Source organism: Erinaceus europaeus, chromosome 7 (genome assembly GCF_950295315.1).
Source record: "Erinaceus europaeus chromosome 7, mEriEur2.1, whole genome shotgun sequence".
In the NCBI taxonomy this organism is placed as follows: domain Eukaryota; kingdom Metazoa; phylum Chordata; class Mammalia; order Eulipotyphla; family Erinaceidae; genus Erinaceus; species Erinaceus europaeus.
Genome location: NC_080168.1, coordinates 41,270,222 through 41,290,364, shown reverse-complemented (window position 1 = coordinate 41,290,364; position 20,143 = coordinate 41,270,222). Strand labels below are relative to the sequence as shown.

The 20,143-nt window shown below is 37.9% G+C and overlaps 1 protein-coding gene across 6 annotated transcripts in view; it reads left to right on the top strand.

Annotated features, from left to right (window-relative positions):
• Nucleotides 1-16,412, top strand: part of IGF1 (insulin like growth factor 1) — a 92,231-nt gene extending 75,819 nt beyond the window's left edge. For all 6 annotated transcript variants that reach the window (XM_060194289.1, XM_016190326.2, XM_060194287.1 and 3 more), the window contains one exon: nt 10,260-16,412. In XM_060194289.1, the coding sequence (XP_060050272.1) occupies nt 10,260-10,285 (26 nt within the window). In that variant the 3' untranslated portion in view covers nt 10,286-16,412. The remainder of the gene's footprint in view (nt 1-10,259) is intronic.
• Nucleotides 16,413-20,143: the final 3,731 nt, after the last annotated feature.

Genomic DNA, 20,143 nt, shown 5'->3' with positions numbered 1-20,143 from the left:
TATCTGGATAATTCCAATATAAATGGTAGCTCAGCTCTTCCACATCATAACTTTGATTTTGATGTCATAGAATGAGCATTTGAAAACCACCATTTTTCTCAACCAGTTAAAATCAAATGTAGTATGTGTTTTCATTGCATGGTGCCTGGGGAAAATTTATTTGTAGCATGAACTCCAGCTCTTGCTAGTTGTCAGTAAAATTGCCAAAATAAATAGAAATGTGGGATACTTCCAGGCTCACACAGCTTCCGGGACACTTCAGATTCTGTGTTGCCAATGCAGTTTGATCTTCCTTCAGATATCTCCTGAAAACAAACAAAACCTCATACAGCTTCTAATGTGCATAATGTTAGGATGTGGGGCCGGGCTGTGGCGCACCTGGTTGAGTGCACATGTTACAGTGCTCAAGGACCCGGGTTTGAACCCCTGGTTCCCACCTGAAGGGGAAAAGCTTTGCAAGTGGTGAAGCAGTGCTGCAGGTGTCTCTCTGTCTCTCTCCCTCTCTATCTCCCCTACCCTCTCAATTTCTGGCTTTCTCTAACCAATAAAGATAATTTTTAAAAAATGTTAGGATATAAATGTAGAGGCTGGGTGGTGGTTCACCAGTTGAGTGTACACATTACCATGCATGAAGACCCAGGGTTTGAGCCCCCACTTTCCACTTACAGGGGGGAAATATTTATCTCTCTTTTCCCCTCCCTACCTCCTTCCCCCTCTAATTTTTTAAAAATATATTTATAAACAAAAATATCGACAAGATCATAGGATAAGAGGGGTACAGTTCCACACAATTCCTAACCCTGCGCTCTATATCCCATCCCCTCCCTTTAAAGCTTTCCTATTCTTTATCCTTCTGGGAGTATGGACCCAGGATCATTTCCTCCCCTCCTTTATCTTCCATTCCCTGGCCATCTCCTTCCCACCAACCACCACCAAGAAACAATATTTTCCTGATAATTTTTGTCCTTTATCGAGTCCATAAGCATACACAGCAGAAAGTGAGGTCTATTATGCTATAGACCCTTTTGCAGTATTAACTTAATAGCATAACTTTAATTTTTAATCCAAGAGCAAATATGATAATCTGAAGTTGATATTTGAAACCTTCAATAGTAATGCAAAGTAAAAATCTTTACAGATGGAGCAGAATGGTCACATTCACAAGAGCTGGAATATTTAATCTAGAATTGCATACTATCTGTGATAATTGAAATTTTAGCTAGTGATTTCTTTAAAAAATCAGAGACAATATTTATTGACCAAAGCAAGATAAGATCACTTTTTTTTTTTTTTTTTTTTTTTACCAGAGCACTGCTCAGCTCTGGATTATGGTGGTGCAGGGGATTGAACCTGGGACTTTGGAGTCTCAGGCATGAGAATCTCTTTGTATAACCATTATGCTATCTACCCCTGCCCAAGATCACTTTTAAAGAAGGAGCAACTTATATTAACAGAGTCTTCAGTGACCATTAAACTTCTAGAACTACCAGATCAAAATGAGCATCTTCAACTGCAAAGACCTTATTGATATCTGAGCAACTTTCCATTATGACCACATAGTTGAACTTCTCACATGCCTTTAGAAGTTTAAATGTTTTAACCAGAAACTAAATGATTTAGACTTTTTTTTAAATGTACTTAAACTTGAACAGAAGCAGTACTGAAAATTGTGAGAGACATGGGAAAATGGCTCAGTGAATCCATGTTTGGCACTTCTAGAGAGCAGGTAAGATCTCTCACCTACTGAGAATTCAATGAGAACCCTGATGGACTATTGCTAGATAAGCAACAAGAAATGATTTTGGAGCAGTCTTATTGTCTTAATTTGATCAAGTTTAATTCTAGTATGGCTTTTAGATTCACTGCTCAGGAAATGAATTCATTTGGAAAAATGGAGGCTTGGCAGGAATGAAAATACTAAGGCATCCTATCAATAATTTCCAATGCCTTTTGTGGTGATTTATCATCTATAATTAACTATAGCTAATAGTTTGTGGAAGAACGGAATTTCCTCTTCCTGTGTGACTGTGCATGTATGCTGAGTTATGTGTGCTAACACTATAGTACCCACTAGAGATACGGGGTGAACAATTTTCCAGAATTATAGGTAAATAGAATTTCTTTCAGTGAATGGAACTTGTTCTGTAAAAACTATCTTTCAGGAGAAACTGCATGACAACGTTGTTTCATCCAAAAGACCCAGGTTCTAGTCTTAAATGTTATTTAAAAAATACAGAGACAAGCATTGAAGAGATAGCAATGAAATGGATTTTTTTTCATATTGTATTTTCTGAGATTCAACCTACTTACAATCTGATCTAAGGAAACTGTCCATTAGAAACCAGTAACTTTCACATAGGACTGATCTGCAAAGTTAAAAACTTCCAGGCCTAATTCTTGACCCAACGCAATCAAGAGCCAATGCATCCAGCAGGCCTTCCTTCCTGGTCCTGCTAGTGTTAAAGGTTTCATAAATTTCCTCTACCTTATTCATAATGTTCTAACCTCCATTCATTCTGACATAGACTTTTATTTTGATTGGCTTAGTCAAAGGAAGTTACTTGAGCAAGGTCATGCAAAGTCATTGTCACTCTAGGGGGAGGGGGAAAGTAGATAACAATGGTTTATACTCTTTTTCCTTGCTCCTCTGACAATCAGAATTTCCATAGGAAGTTGACACTTTAAGAGAAAAAAAAACAACTATGAAAGACTAAACCAGATATTAACTGACTTCTCCTTGGTAACATAGCCCTAATGAAAGACTGCAAATCTTTACATCAAACCCAAACTGGTCAGGCTTCTAACTTGAGATTCATATGCCAAAAGTTTTAACAAATTTCTTTGTAAAATACACAAAACATTCATATAGAGACTTTACATTTGGCCAACTCCAAGAGGTCAAGTAACCAAAGACCAACCAGTCCTGCCATCTGTGAAAATATGATGTGCTATTTTCACAGCTGTAGTTGACAATTATGGCAAGAGAACAAGTCCAACTGATCAGGAGCAAGAATGTGACAGGTTAAGGACTGAGGAAGGACTACTAATCAGGTGATAAGTGCAGACATGGGATAATGTTACACTTCTGCTCTGGTGTGAGTATGGCATGTTTGGTAATGGTTTATGAAGCGAAACAAGAGTAGAAGAAATGAAATTTTAAAAAATTAATAAATACACAGCATAATCACTATTGCTCTTTTGTCAATATTATTTGACCTGGACCACTATTTGGATGGTAGTTTGTCTCTCAGTAAATATTTGTTTTCTTCTTCAAAAAGAGTTCTAGGATGGAGGTAGAAGTGCTTTTGGCACAATGCTATGATTCTAATTTTTTTTTAAGAACTGTATACACACATGAATTGTTCTTGCACCGTTTTCTGTCTGGAAAAGCACTGGCTGGCACTGTGCATGTTTATTTTCATATGCTGAAGGCTCCCATCAACCTCAAACAGATGCAAATCACTTTAACTTGTCATAGTGTTTTTTTTTTTTGTTGTTGTTCATCCTAAAAGTTTAGAAGAGTCTTCCAAAATTCCAAAATTTCACTCAATTCAGTGAGGAGGAAAATTTAGAACACTATATTTGAATGTTCTGCCCAGATTTGTCACACACACAAAGAATGAGTAGGAGAAGGGAACACCCTTTTCCTCTTAATCCTGTGAACTCATCACCAATGCACTGAAATGACACCTGAAGGTAAAAACCCTGGACCTCCAGTCTCCCTGGAGCCCTGGGAATGTAAATCACTACACAAATTAATTTAAGAAGTGGAGCATAAGTTGCAAGTCAGATGAGTGGCATTGGGAAAGTTTAAGAACAAAATAACCAGATCCAGTTTTAGGTAAGAATGTGCTGAATCTTCAGCACGTATCAGTGAAATTGCTAGAACCTGATGTTTCATTTTTTTTTAATACCACATTTGCACTTTTCAGCAATTCCAAAATCAGCTACTTCTGGGAAAGCTAGAATGCTTAGGTCTCTCTCTCTCTCTCTCTCTCTCTCTCCCCTCCAAAAATGTAACAAAAATACAAACAGCTAGTTAATTTATCCATAAAACCAACCAGCCCTTAACTCTGAAATATTTTACAACATCCTTTAAGACTACTAAAGACAACATAAATACTTCTTGCTTGTGAGGGAGTATATCCCATGGCATTATTGTTCTTTTCTTTTCCAGGCTCTTGAATCATTTTGACAGTGATTTTGTACATGACAGGGAGAAATATTTGACATGGAGTCAGGTGGCATCCTTTGAAAAGTAATAAAAGGGGGAGTGCTGGTTAAGCGCAGGTGGTGCAAAGTGCAAGGACCGGCATAAGGATCCGGATTCTAGCCCTTGGCTCCCCACCTGCAGGAGGGTCGCTTCACAGGCCGTGAAGCAGGTCTGCAGGTGTCTTTCTCTCTCCTTCTGTGTCTTCCCCTCCTCTCTCCATTTCTCTCTGTCCTATCCAACAACAATGACATCAATAACAACAACAATAATAACTATAACAAGAAAACAACAAGGGCAACAAAAGAGAATAAATCAATATTTTTTAAAAGAAAAGTAATAAAAGTACTAAATCACAATAGTTTGGAAACAATGATGGAATAAATGTAAACTACCTACTATTGGAGATCTGTAGTGATACAGCAGTCACTAGGAAAGAAAAAATAAAGAGCTATACACCTGTCACCACAGCACTCTTTCTCCAGTTATGGAAACAGTAGTACCTTATTTAACATAGGAATACTTTTTGAAGATAATAATCCAAATAAAATGAAATAAAAATAGCTGGTATTCACTACACACAGGATCTGTGAAAATAATATGATAAATTACCTCATTCAATCTTCATTATTAACTTGGATGGTAGATTTACTATAATTTTCCAACTATAAACATTAGAAAACTTAAACTGAGTAATACTGAATAAATTGCAAAGGTTTTGCTCTAAGAAGTAGCCAGACCAAAATCCAAATTCAAAATGAATTGGTTCAGTGTGAGAACTATGCACTGTGCATGATCTCCTGCATTTCTTCACTGAGATTTACTGTAGCACAATCTAACAATTGTAAATTTTGAGACTGGAGGGAGCTCTAAGCAATTTGTCCTTGCATAGAGCACAGCAGGGAATAGGAAGTCACAAGAGGTTTGCTATTGACCTGAGTCTTGTGTCATAGCTCCTGCAGGAAATGTAAATCAATAAGCATTTCCAAGTTTGCTGCTTTCCTCAAAGCACCAGGTACCAGGGGAGGACAAGAAGGTGCAGCAATCCTGCTACTTGCCCTCAGGGGGCTTATTTGTGGTAAGGAAATAATCTTGCCCATAAGGACTTTACAGTGCATCAGTGTTCAACAAAGACAGACCCAGATGGAAACCAAGCTCAAAGTTGATATAAATTAAGGATTCTTCTAGCAAGTTCTTTTGCACTCAACTTTAGTTCCCTTTCAATTCCAGGTAATCATGAAGTTGGGTAGGTCATGAGGTAGGTGCTCTGATTTGATCTTTCATCTGACAAAGAGAGAACGATGTAGTTAGTGACTGTCAGGGGTGAACCAATGCCTATGGGGGGAGCTAAAATTCATGTCAGGTGTATAATAAGCCCATGTTCTTTGGGAAACAGAGATGAGACTGGGTTAAATGAGCAAGCATGCCATTATGGCAAAACCTGTATGAAAGGGAAAATGTCAGTGTGAGAAAACAAGAGAAGGGGCCCATAGCAGGTAGAGCCCCAGGCTTCCATATGTGAGAGTCCTAAATTCAATCCCTGGCATCACATATGGCAAAGTGCTTGTGGTTCTCCCCTATCTCCATCTCTAGTTGCCAAAAAACATATAATAATAAATAAACAAAGATTTAAAAAATAAGGAAAGGAATAGAAAGGACATAAAAGTGGAAAGAAGGGGAGGGAGTCGGCCGGTATCATAGCGGATTAAGCGCAACTGGTGCAAAGCAAGGACCCACTTAAGGATCCCGGTTCAAGCCTTCAGCTCCCCACCTGTAAAGGTGTCACTTCACAGGCAGTGAAGCAGGTCTGCAGGTGTCTATCTCTTCCCCTCTCTGTCTCCCCCTCCTCTCTCCATATCTCTCTGTTCTATCTAACAATGATGACATCAATAACAACAACAATAATAAAAAACAAGGGCAACAAAAGTGGAAATAAATAAAAATTTAAAAAACTTAAAAAAAGAAAAGTAGGGTGGGGAGGTTTGGAAAAGCTGTTAGAATGCAGAGCAAATCTAACCCTAAGTGAAGGAGAGAGGGAGAAAGGTTGGGTTGGAAGCCTGCTAGACAGTCAACTGCCAATAGCAAATCCACTTTCCCAGGAGCAATTGTGCTTGCTATATTATCCTCACCATACTTAGTCATAGACTCTGGGCCAAGTCATTGGTAATTTGAAGAGATGGTCAAATTTGGAGGCGGGGGGTGGGGGGCGAGCATTATTCCTATAATATTTGGTGGTTTGGGGGAAAGGGCAAAGTTCGAGCAGATTGATACTGTGTCCAAATCTACACAATTCTCATTTTATTAGAGGCAACCATTCCACCACAAGTTTCTCTTGAAATGTACACCTTGTCCCAGTGTACTGAGTAGATCTTGTGGAAAGTTAACCCAACTCTCCTGGAAATTAAAATTAGGATTTTCTGAAATAAAGAGATATCAAAATTGATAGCATGGTATTTAAATTTTTCTCCATAATTTCACCTGCCCCCTGGTCAAGCCAGTGAAATAGCAGAAGCACAATCCTCTCAATAGGTGAAGAACTGATAATCTGGGCCATCTCTCCAGTGGCTTTTTCCTTTTCTCTCATTTTGTGTTTTTTTGGAAAAGGTCAATGCTGAGTTTGGAGGTTTTGTTATGCTGTTAATATTCCTATTCCAAGCTGAATAGTATTTTTCCCAGAATGTTTTTTAGAGTGCCAGTCTTCTTTCAGGCGTTATGTCATACAATACTTAGCTTGTTCTTGGAGTGGGTGGAGATGGAAACATAGTCAACTGAAAAGATCAGAACTTCCTCTCTGAAATCTAAATAGCTTATTGTCATTTGTTTTTTACATTCTGTCTCACTGTCTAAATCTCATCAAGATAGCCAGAGGGAGAAAAGAGAGACTTACACTATTCACAAGGTTAGCTTTTGCTAACTGAATATAAGGCTACTAGAAGTCCACCAATAAACATACAGTGGGCACTAGTTTTACCTGTGATAAAAGTGGGCACCCACCCTCTTAGCCAGCAGTGGCTATCATTTGGCATCATGGGCAACTTGTGAAATTATCAGCTGTCATTATTAGAAAGTGATTTTGACTGCGATCACTATATACTGCTTTACCTCTTGTTGTGTGGGGGGAGGTCTAGGTTGGAGGATAGCTCAGTACACCAAAACAGCTAATTAAGCAGCCTCAGAATCAGAAGAAACTAGTAGAACTCCCCACCACAATATCCGTTCACTTATAAAACCAGGAAAGTTGTCTAATTTTCTAAGCTTTGGGTCTATTTAATATATACTAGGTAAAACACAAGTCCCTACCCCCAAAGGAAATGGAAAAAATAAATACGGAAATATAGGTGGTTAGTATATATAATATATAAAATCCTGGTGGAATGCTGGTTTTATTAAAATAATAAATTATTATATTCCTAGTCCTACCTCTATAAATTTGTTTTTGTGAGCTCAAGCAAGTCACTAAATCTTAACCTCTGATTTAAAATGAAATCTGTATAAATAGCATCACTTTGAGAGCCTGTTGTTTGATGAGGTTATTATGTACAATATAAAGTGTCTGCAAGTGCTTAGATTACTGTTGTTATTATCGCCAGTATTATTATCTCTGTGCTCTTTTTTTTAGCTTGATTTACTGGGGGCTGGGCAGTGGCACAACCTATAGAGCACATATGTTAGCAGGTACAAGTAGGTGGGAACTGGTTCAAGTCCCCAGTTCCAACCTACAGAAGAGAAGCTTCATGAGTGATTAAGCAGTGGTACAGGTGTCTCTCTTTCTCTATCTCCCCATTTCCTTTTAAAGTTCTGTCTCCATAAAAAAATGAATTGATTTATTTGTTTGAGAAAGAGAGAGAAAACACTGTTAAGCTTTGGCATATGTGATGCTGGTGAGTGAACGCTGGGCATGATAGCTTAATGCATAATCCTCTGTGTTGTTTCTCTGCTCTCAGTGATCTTAATAAAAAAATTTGTTGCTATCTTTTCTGTGGAGTAAAGATGGGGCCAAAGGCTAAAGGGAAAGTGTGAAAGATCACTTCAAACTATTTCACTACTTTCTAGGTAACTATATAAGGTATAAAATGTATACTCTAGTATACTCCAAATCAAGTCCTTCTCAAACTAGCCCTTCCTTCAGTGGGATGTATTCCCTAAGCCAGCCTGGTGAAGTAAAAGGACCAACTCTCTCTCTTTAATAATTTTACCTTCCCTCATGTCAGTAGGAAATAGTATTTACTCACTACTGTTTTCCTTTCAAAAATCTGTCTTATTGCATACTAGAAATAGTTTTAGCTGGTTTGTTTGTCTTGGACAAGCTGTTGAAATGAAAAGTTTTTGCTTGGCTGAATGTGGGACAGTTTCCTAACCCTTCAAGAAGTGTCTTGAAGGTGGATGCCAGCTATTCTAACATGCCTCCACTTGCTGCCCATTGTCAAGGGTAGCCAGTGTCATTAAACCAAGACAATGGGCCAAGCAACAGATGCAACTGAGAGCAGATTCCCTACTGCTTTTGTTTTGTTACTGTCATTGTCTGCAACAAAGGAGTCACATCATGTGAGAGAGGCTGGGAAAAGAGCCAAATGGAAACCAGACAACATCACAGCTGGTTTTGAATGGCCTCCACCTTAAGCATGTATGCATGGGAACCATGCTATTTCAAGAAGCCATGGCTTTTGTCAAGTGAGTTTCTGCCCTTGACTTTGCTGTAGTACTGAGACAGACACAGAAGAAACAAGCCCACAGATGCTTCTGCTCAAAGTTGCACCTCTGACTTCATAGCAATGAAAAGACAATCTCTCTGTTGGAGACAAAGGATAAAAATCACTGTGTTTGGCCACTCTAACTCAGTCCTTTTCTCTAAAGCTTCAAACTTGAATAAGGAACCTTGAAGATAGTTGCATTTTTTTTTTCCTTCTGGAACTTTGGAATTCATTGTGTTTGAGAATGGAACTAGAATCCTTGCAGGATTCTTAAAAAGCTTTCTACAGTTTAACTCTTAAGCATTATCCTAATTTGACAATTATCCAGATTTTTTTAACTTTTTTTTTTTCTAGCAGTTGGGAGGTAGCCCAGCAGGCAGAGCTCTGCATGTGTGAGATGCTGGGTTCAGCCTCTGCCACCATATATGACTGTGCAGTGGTACTCTGGTCTCAATCTCCCTCTCTCTCATATGCCTCTTAAACAGGAAAATTAAGGTAAAACTTAAGTGAGTGAATTTTTAAACCTGGTACTTAATTTGATTTATAATTTGGTGAGAGATGGTGTCCATAATAATACCTGTTTGAGCCCTTTGGTGATTCAGTGACCTACCATCATCAAGACTCATTGAGAATTGAACACAAATGATTCAAGTAGTTTGGGACATTAGTGATCCTACTCTATGGTTCCATATATTTACCATTTTTCCTGAGAAATTCCTTTAAGACAGCAGATTAAGATGCAAACCTAGGACCCAAATTTACCAGTTGCTTAGGAGTAGGTGTTTGTACAGCTTGGGTTACATGGTAAGAAGACTCTGGAAAAATTGTATGGTCTTAGGGAGGGCAATGCCAGGATTTTAAACAGATGGTGCTTCAAATTAGCATATGCAAATGCACAGTTCTTTCCCATGAAGAAAGGCCATGAAGATAGATATTTTAATAAACATGTTCACACAATGAAGCTCTGTTTCTTCTGTTTAGTCTACACAGGGTATTGACCATCAACTTACAAACTGCTAACAAGCCTTTTATGAATGACTTAAGTGACTGCCCCACAGCTGAGAAACATGTATAAGACAGATGGCCAAATCCCTAGTACATTGTAGCTATTATTTCTAAGATTCAGTAGTTGGCTGTGCCCTATTTTGCCCTTTCTAGGTCTCAGGTATGAGAGATCTCTAAGATTCTTTAGATAGTTGTGATGTCCCAATGTTCCCTAAGCTTCCAACTGTGACAGACAAAGTGGCCATTCCCTCAGCCAGAAGAAAGAATTTGAAGAAGTCCAGGCACCATGTTGAGATGAGCAGAGTATGTAAAACTTCATCAAGTTAATATTGCTTTTTCTCCTTATTTTCTAGGAAGTACATTTGAAGAACGCAAGTAGAGGCAGTACAGGAAATAAGAACTACAGAATGTAGGAAGATTTTCCCAAAGAGTGAAGAATGACATGCCACCGGCAGGAGCCTTTGCTCTCCACAAGTTAACCACCAGAAGACCTACCAAAAATATAAGTCTGATAACATTTCAAAAGATGGGCATTTCCCTCCCATCCTTTTCCCCCACCCCCATAAAACATGCAAGTAAACATTCCAAAATTGTCTTTAGATGTGTTAAAAGCTTTGCACCTTGCAAAACATGGTCCTGGAGTTGGTAGATTGTTACTGGTTCTTTATCAATAATGCCCTATAGAGAAATATATGCATATATATCTCATATATATGTATATATTCCATATACATGTATCTTACTTATTCCCTGCCTTTCAAGAGCCACAAATGCATGAGTGTTGTAGAGATCCAGTTGCACTAAATTTGTCTCTGAATCTTTGCTGCTGGAGCCATCAGTCACTCAGCAGTCTTGTATAAGTGGTTTATGAATTTTTTATTTGCATTTCTTTCAACACAACACAGGCTGTTTTACAATGTCTGATCCTCTTGCTAGTCTTCCCCCACCTCCCCTTCATCACTTCAATGCTGCCAATTTGGCTGCCTCAATAGCAGCAGCAACACGCAGTTTAGCAGCACACTCATTTTTAACCCACAAATCTCCATCAAGGGCATTTGTACCAAAATATAAGTTGGATACATTCATTTTAGACATAAATCTTTACTTTTCCAAGTCTTGCTAAAACAAGCCATGCAAGCCATTGCAACTTTGAGTCCAATCATTTTAGGCATGTGTTTAAAAACATAGAAAGTCTCAAACTCTCAAAGTTTCCTTCAAATGATGTGCTTTTGTGCAACCTGATTAGTAACTTCTCTCTTTTTACTTTTTTCCATATAGAGCACTATGTAAATTTAGCATATCAATAATACAGGATATATCAAACAGTATGTAAAACTTCGTTTGTTTGTTTTTTAGTATAATGGTGCTATTTTGTAGTTTGTTATATGAAAGAGTCTGGCCAAAACGGTAAAAGGTGAAAGCAAAACAAAAGGAGAATCCTGGAGCCAAAGATGTCACACAGGGGAAGGGACATGAAAAACCATTCACTTGGGAAAGAAAAGCAAATGCCCCCCAATTATGCCTTCCAAGGGAGGAATATAAGACACAAAGCCCATAGAGGTAAATTTGATTGGTGAGTCCCTAGAGAAGCAGGAAAGGCAAAAGGCTAGGAATTTTAACAGCCCTGGTTTCTTTCTTTCTGAAGAAAACTGGCACCTGCTAGCTCTCCCAGGGACTCTACTGTGTCACCTCAGGCAAGTTGCTTCACCTCTCTGTGCCTCTGTTTCCTCTTAAGTGAAATTGGGGCAATATTTCATATACCTACCTCACCAGGTGGTGTGAGGATCGAAGAGACACAGTTCCAGATTTTCATCTTGGGTTGCTATTGAGAGTACAAGGTCAAAGTCCTTGAGTTGCTGGGGTAATCGGAATTCTAGAGATAGCTCATTCACTGCAAAGCTAAGGGTAGGATTAGTAAAACACTCCTGGCATGCCAAATTCATCAATGCAGGTAATTCAACTAACTGTCCAACTAACTTGTTAAAAGCATACAGCTCAAACCTCATAAAACACTTCTCAGAATCAGCTGGAAACAATGTGGGTGACACTTTGATGTTGAATTCTACATTTGACTTAGAGAGGACAAACAAAAAGGAGATAAATTTATTCCCACCAGCAGAAGCAGGACTTATAATTACTCCTCTTACTGGTCCCGACTCTTCCAGGCAGTTCCTGGTAATATAGGAACACTTCTTTTAAAAGTATAAATTATATGTTATATATTTTTAAATACAGTTATTCCTTCTTTGTAGGCAAGTCTTTAAAAATAAAAAAAACACCTAAGATTTCAAAGAAACATGCTTTTGTTAATACATTTTGTTTATTCTTGGCTGTATATGCTTATATATAAATGTTTTGTTAAAATATACTTCACTATGCTCTTTAGTTGAGAGACAAAATCTATCTTTACAACTAGAATGTTTCCCTCATTTCTGCCTACAAGGGTCCCTGCCCACTGTGGATGTGTCCATCCACTTAGCTAAAAAATTGGTAACAAGAAAACTCAGTAGTGAAGATAGGTCCATGGTGCTCAGCACCCCCCTCCCCCTCTCCAGTTTCTCCTAACTCCAGGTAGAGTTTTTCTTATTAGAATAATGAATAGCCTACAGTTCAAATCACTTCATCGGCCTTCCTTCCATCTTTTAGATAAAAAAACAATCCCTAGGCAGGCTTGATTAATTTACTCGTACTATTTCAAACCCCCCAGCCTTGGCCCCCCCCCCACTTTTTTTTTTAAGTGCAGATGGAAAAATAGAGGTCAGAGAAACAAAACAAGCAATAAAAGAAACTTCCTGGATCTCTTAACACATGCAAAAAGAAGGCGCCTTATTTTGAGGAGAGGGGCTAGTGTCAGCCCTGCTCAATCAGCAGGCATTTGAGCCCTTTCATCGAACACCTTCAAGCACACTTAATCGTTTTTGTCCTTCACCTGTTTTCCAAACACATTTGCTTTGTGGGAGATAACAGGCTCCTTTTCCCAAAATGACACTTTTGATATCTCTAGTTCTTTAAAATCACTGATTCCCAGCAACATTTTATAGGCAATCTTCTACAAACTTATAGGTTTCCAGACAAAATTGGGTATGGTAATTCTAAGAATGTCTATGGGTTTCTAAGCACTTAGTAATTCTAGTTATAGCCCCCAAAATGCCCAGGATAAAGCTTAATTATGTAAAGCTATATTGTCATTCTTAATTTTTTCAACACACAATCTTCTCCCAATAGGTCATAAATCAATTAAAATTAACCTAATTATATGCTGATCTAGTGTCTTATTTTAAATACATTCAGACCAGAAGACAAATTGTTGTGAACTCCAAAATTCAGTTGATTGTTCTGTTACTGGAACAGAATGGCCCAAGAGCAGCTACATACACAAATAAAAATTTCACAACCCAAAATTTTACAGGCTTTGCTTTAGAATTATATTGCTTTTGAATTTTAAAAGGAGGCAATTTCAGGACAATATGGAAGAGCTATAAATGTTGGGGAAACTAAAATTTCAATTATATTGAGTATATTGGTGGTATAGCGGTGAGCATGGCTGCTTTCTACCTTCCAGTTTGATTGACCATACTAAGTACCTAGGTCAAATGTGTATTCCCATTTTCCGCAAATAAAAGAATTGTCTGAACATTTTAAAATGAGGAGACCCCACTAAAAATGTTAAATGTTAACATATCTTTCTATCAGAATCCACTCTTTAAAAAATTAAAAATAAATATTCCAACAGCCTATATACACATGCACTAAGAGTCCAACAGACACTACTAAGAGGAAATCACTTCCTTGAAAAATCTTTTTTTCCCTAGTTTTTTTTTTTTTTTTTCAAATATGGTCTCCCTTGAGAATCCCTCTCCCTCCTTGAAATGTCAATGTCTGTGTAAATGAAATTATCTCATGCATTGTGGCTCCAGGGTTTCTGTTACTGGTTTATGCACTTGGAGAATGCTTAAAATGAAAGATGTAGCACATTTTGCTTTCTCATTTATTGTTTGGCCAGCTATGCCAACATGGTGCTATCGTTTCTTTAAGAAAGTACTTGACTAAAAAAAAAAAGAAAAAGAAAAAAAAAGAAAAAAGGAAAAAAGGGAAAAAAAAGAAAGCATAGACATATTTTTTTAAAGTATGAAAACAATTCTATAGATAGATGGCATAATAAAATGGCATTAGGTCTAGCCACCACCACCTTTCAACTTTTTATCACTCACAAATAGTGTACTGTTCACCAAATTGTGAGTTTGGGGCTGTATGGGGCAGAAGATGAACATCTTTCAAAAAGTAGAAGGCTCCATTATTTTCTTGGCTCTCAAACTCAGCAAAATTAGTTGATCTAGTTAGAAAACCTTGATCAAAAATGTAGACTAGAATTTATAGACAAATGGCAGAACTAAAAAAAAAAGTTACTTATGAATTTTTGTGCTTCCTGCTCTAAGACGGATAATATTCAGCAAGTGGAGATAATAAAAACAAAGAAAAAAATACTTAGGTTCACCTGCTAAAAACAGCTTCTGCCACAACCCCCCCCCAATAATTCTTTGACGTTTACTGGTTTAAAGAAGATATTCTCTCTTCATTTAAACATCTCAAAGAACAGTAGTGCTCACAAAAGCTATTGTTGATTTCATTATGGGAATGCTAGAAAGTATTGCCTTATGAAATTGGAATTATCTAATGATAAGGAAAGAGAAGAATTATGAAAAATTGTTGAAAGAGATGGCTAACAATCTGTGAAGAATTTTTTGTCTGGTTTTTTTTTTTTGGTGTTTTTTTTTTTTCTTTACTTTATACAGTCTTTAAGAATATTTTACTATTCGAAAAATGGCTTGGATTTTCATCTTTTTTTTAAACAATGGAATGAGGGATGATAAGTTAAATCCACATAGGCTCTGTAGAACTATAGGCTACATAGAAATGTTTGCTTAACTTGTTGAAGATATAATCAGGCTATTTAAAATGATTTTTCTATTTTTCATCTTGAAAATTGTGCTAATTTATTAGAGATAGATCCTGTTTGGAGTCTCTTTAAAAGAAAGAGCATACCCACTGAAACCACAGGGTTTTCCCAATAGTGTTTTCAAAAGACAAATCTTATCTATGTATCATTATGGCATCATTGATTTAAAATTTTGTTATACCCCTTTCCAGCAAAGATAAGAAAGCCAGAATCTGAGAGGGTAAAAGCAATAGGGAATTTTTATTGATTCTTTGTTTTTTGGTTTGCTTGGTTTTTTTTTTTTTATTCTTACTAGTGTTTAATCTTATAGTACATATTTGCTTATAGCTATTTCAATATTCTGAAAGACCTTTCTGTTAGATATTAGAACCTGATACATAGATATCTTTTTTTGTGTGTAATTTCTATTTAAAATAAAGGAGATGAGAAGACTAAAGCTTTAAGTGCGTATGGTACAGGATAAAATATTACAATTTAAATAACCAAGTCCTATTGAACTAATAAATTTTAAAGAAACCTCTCTTAGGTAATGCAAACAGTCCTGGGGATTTTCTGAAATGGTGTTTATCCTTTCCAGTCCTTACTCATTCAAATCTGCCTCAAATTTTCAGATAGGGCAGACCAAGATGAGACCCTGGAATTAAAGAAACTTCTTTATAGAAAGAGGCCTTTCATATGTTCCCTCTCAGTTTATGATTATATATTAATCTTAAACATTGTCCCACTTAACTGCTGCTGGATAACTTGTCACTTTCAAAATGACCTGTCATACTCCTACTGAGGAATTGCCCAGATCTATTGTATCCCCAAAGTAAATATTACTTTCTTGAAACCCAAATTTACAGATATAAAAGGTAGGAGAAATGAAATTACATCTCTAAAATCCCTTCCTAGCCACCCACTGACCCCATTCACAGTCCCAGAACAAAGTCACTTCCATTAATCCCTTAATCTGATTGTGTTTGGATATTTATCTTGTACCTGCTGCTAAACACACTGCAGGAGGGACTCTGAAACCTCAAGCTGTCTACTCACATCTCTTATCTGTGTCTATCATTAAAATGTCTGTTCAAAATATCAGAAACTTAATGTAGCTTGCATTCAGTTTACATAAAGGCCCCAAAGACCATGTCAGATCTCTTTATGCTGAGAGAGTTAATGAACTATGATAACAGGGATTACATCATGTGGTTTGCTTCACTTGTTTTTATCACACTTACCAACCCAGTGTGTTAAATAAACATCAAGACACTGAACTAATTTTCCCTGCTACTTTGAAGTCAGAAAACAATGACTGGTCATTCATTATATCTTAGTTTAAAAGCCTAGTTTTTCTTTATTAAATTAACTTTGATTGTATTTGAAATTATTATTGAATTCATTTATGGCAGAAGAATATCAAACCTAATGACTTCTAAAAATGTAACTAACTGAATCATTATCTTACATTTACTGTTTAATAAGCATATTTTGAAAATGTATGGCTAGAGCATCATAATAAAATTATATATCTTTCTTTAGTAATTACATTAAAATTAATCACGTTTGATTAATTTGTGTTATTTTTTTTGGACAATATTGGTGTCATGTGTCGTTCTTAAGAATTCTATTGCCATGTAGTAAGTATAATGTCACTTCCACAAATAAACATGGAAATTTACCCAGAAAAATAAAAGCAATCAAACACCAGAATGGATATATCTCTTAGCATTTATATCTCCTAGATTATATTTAGAAACAAATTTGCTTCAGGTTGACAAGATAGCTCGCCTGGAGAGGTGCATGCTTTGTCAAGTATATGACCTAATTTCAAACACAGGTCCCACTGCACTAGGGTTCATTTCTATAGCACCTTTCCCTCTAATTCTCTGAAAGGAAAAAAAAAAAAAAAAAAAAGCTAGCTTGAGCATGAAGACTTAGTAACAAAAATAAAACAAGTAATAACAACAACAAAAAATATTTTTCAAGGAACTTAGACAAACTATGTAAGAAATGTATGAACTTGGGAGTTAGGCAGTGACACACCAGGTTGAGTACACATGTTAACATGTGCAAGGACCTAAAACCCAATTCCTGGTCCCCACCTGCAGGGAGGAAGCTTCACAAGCAGTGAAGCAGGTCTGCTGTTGTCTCTCTTTCTCTTTTTTTTCTTTGTCTCCCTCTCAATTTCTCTGTCTCCTTCTCAATTTCTCTGTCCTATCAAATAAAGGGAAGGAAGGGGATGGAAAACATGGCAAACAAGAGCAGTAGGTTAGTCTTCCAGGCACTGAATTTCAGTGGTGGCAGCAGAGAGAGAGGGAGGGAGATGAGAGAGAGAGAGAGAGAATGTTCATACTCTACAACATATGTTAACAATAAAGCAAGTTTAAATCACTGACCTAAGTCACTGTTAACCAAAGGTGTGTCCTAGCCACACATAAAACATTTGGGGAAAGATTTTATACCATATTGGGGAAACAGTATACAAACTCCACTTGTATCAAGAGATTTGACTGGGTTTGGGCGGTAGTGCACCAAGTTACGTGCACATGGCGCAAAGCACAAGGACTGGTATAATGATCCCGGTTCCAGCCCCCAGCTCCCCACTTGCAGGGGATGTCACTTCACAAGCAATGAAGCAGGTCTACAGGTGTTTGTCTTTCTCTCCCCCTTCTGTCTTCCCCTCCTCTTTCTGTCCTATCCTACAACAGCTACAACAACAATAAATAATAACACCAACAACAACAATGAGGGGAAAGAAAACACATGGAGACCAGGAGCAGCGGATTATTGTAGTGCAGGCACTTCTTCTTCTTCTAGCGTTTGCCCTTCTTCCGTAGCCAGTCAACAGCATCAGGTTGAGCCTGATGTAAAGTTTCGAGACCTCCTTTGAATCTGGAGAGGTGGCAGTCGTTGACTATGTGGGTCATAGTCTGTCTGTACCCGCAGGGGCAGTTTGGGTCGTCTCTGGCTCCCCAGCGATGGAACATAGCGGCGCACTGGCCATGGCCTGTTCGATAGCGATTGAGGAGGGCCCGATCATAACGTGCTAGGTCAAAGCCGGGTTGACACTTGCAGGGGTCTGTGATGAGGTGTTTGTTCTTTACTTCAGCTGACTGCCAGCTCTGTTTCCAAGAGACTGGAACAGAGAAGTTCAGTGTAGGCGTAGGGGACCAGATTGGGTGACGAGACGTCAAACGTTGGACAGGGTGGGCGAAGATACCCGCGTATATTGGCAGGTCCGGTCGAGCGTAGAGGTGGGAAATGAACTTAGGTGATGCCGCATCCTGACGAATATCTGGCGGGGCGATGTTGCTAAGAACTGGCAGCCATGGAACCGGGGTGGAACGGATGGTTCCAGAAATTATCCTCATGGAGGAATATAATTTGGAATCAACCAAGTGGACATGGGGGCTACGGAACCATACTGGGGCACAGTATTCTGCAGTGGAATAGCATAATGCCAGAGATGATGATCGTAGTGTGGAAGCGCTCGCGCCCCATGAGGAGCTGGCCAGTCTTGCAATGAGGCACTGAGACCCAGAGATAATCCTGGAGGCAAAAAAAAAAAAAAAAAAAATTGACAAGATGTACTTTCTCAGTACTTATTTTTAATTTCAACAAACCTTGCTAATTATGTGCTGAATAGATCCTGTGAGCATCAAACTCATAGTCAGATTAATAGAAGCACAAGGTGAAAGATTAGTCTCTGTATGTAAGTATAGGGAAACACTCATTTTCTCTGTTATTTTCCCATATGCAGTTTACCTTCAATCCCTGAGTCTCTAGGGGTCTCTGTAGGACTAAGATTCCTCAGACCCTGTGGTTTGTACTGTGCCTCTGATTTCCTGACCATGACCTTCTATCTCTACAGCTTCTCTCCAACCTGGAAAACACTATCTTCCTTTCATTTGCCATTGGCTCATCTAGGTACAAGCTATCATGAAAGTTTCTGAGGATGATGGAGTGGGAAAGTGGGAGCCAATTAAATACTGGGCAGAGAAGGGCTTCCAATTCATGTCAAATATCACAGGCACTAAAATCCATCAAGGAATTTCTGGCAGTTTCTGGTGCCTCCTTTCACCCTAGTAAATCTCCTGCCTCTTGTCTACAACTTCCCCAAGGGAACTTTTTCCTATCTAACCTTTGTTTTTTTATGGTGATTTTGGAGATTAAACCTGGGACTTCGGTGCTTTAGGCTTGAAAGTTGTTCATATAACCATTAAGCTATCTCTCCAGCCCCTTATCTATCTTTATTATCTCCCCTTAGAAAGTTCTTGCTAGAAAATTCTATCACGCTTTGTGTTTCTGTTTTTACAGAGAGTAAAATGGTCACTCTTCTTTTGTTCCTAAATAGACCCAAAAGGTGATTTGTTTGTATTTTTTTTTAACATAAAAAGGGATCAAGAGTTCATTCACCTAGTAAGTACATGTCTTCCCATATGTTAAACCCTGGGTTTGAGTCCAAACACCACATGGGAGTAGAATGGGCACTGCCAGAGGAGCTCCATGAATGGTAGAATGGTGTTATGGCATCTCTCTTTCTCTCTGTGTCTCTCTTCCTCCTCTAACTCTTCCCCTCTTTCTAAAATAAAGAACAACAACAACAAAAAAAATTTGACTAAGGATTCCATTCAGAAGTGGCATTGTGCATGCATGAGACTTTCGTGAAACATTAAATAAATAAATAAATAAATAAACAATTCTATTCCTAAGGAATTACATTTTCTTTCAAGGTTATTGAGATCAAAGTACAGTGCTCATGGCGCAAAGTGCAAAGACCAGAGTAAGGATCCTGGTTCAAGTCCCCGGCTCCCCACCTACAGAGGGGTCGCTTCACAAGTGGTGAAGAAGGTCTGCAGGTGTCTATCTTTCTCTCCTCCTCTCTGTCTTCCCCTACTCTCGCCATTTCTCTCTGTCCTATCTGACAACGAAAACATCAATAACAACAACAATAACTACAACAACAATAAAAACCAACAACAACTAAAAGGTAAAATAAATAAATATAAAAGTACAGACTCCTTTTAAAAATGACAAGTTTTCCTTCTTTTAAGATTTGTGTCTGTTAAAATGAATATCACCTTAACTATAGTGGTTAATACTAGCCAAGCATTGTTATGGAATCAGTTTCTATGTCTCTTGGTTTATTGAGAGTATCTGATTTGTCTTTATAAAAACCCTATGAGGCAGGCAGTATTGTACCCTACTTTATAAATGAGAGAACAGGAACTCAAAAACATTATTCATCTTACTTATGGTCACAGGGAAGACAGGTTTGAACCAGAGACTGAGCATACC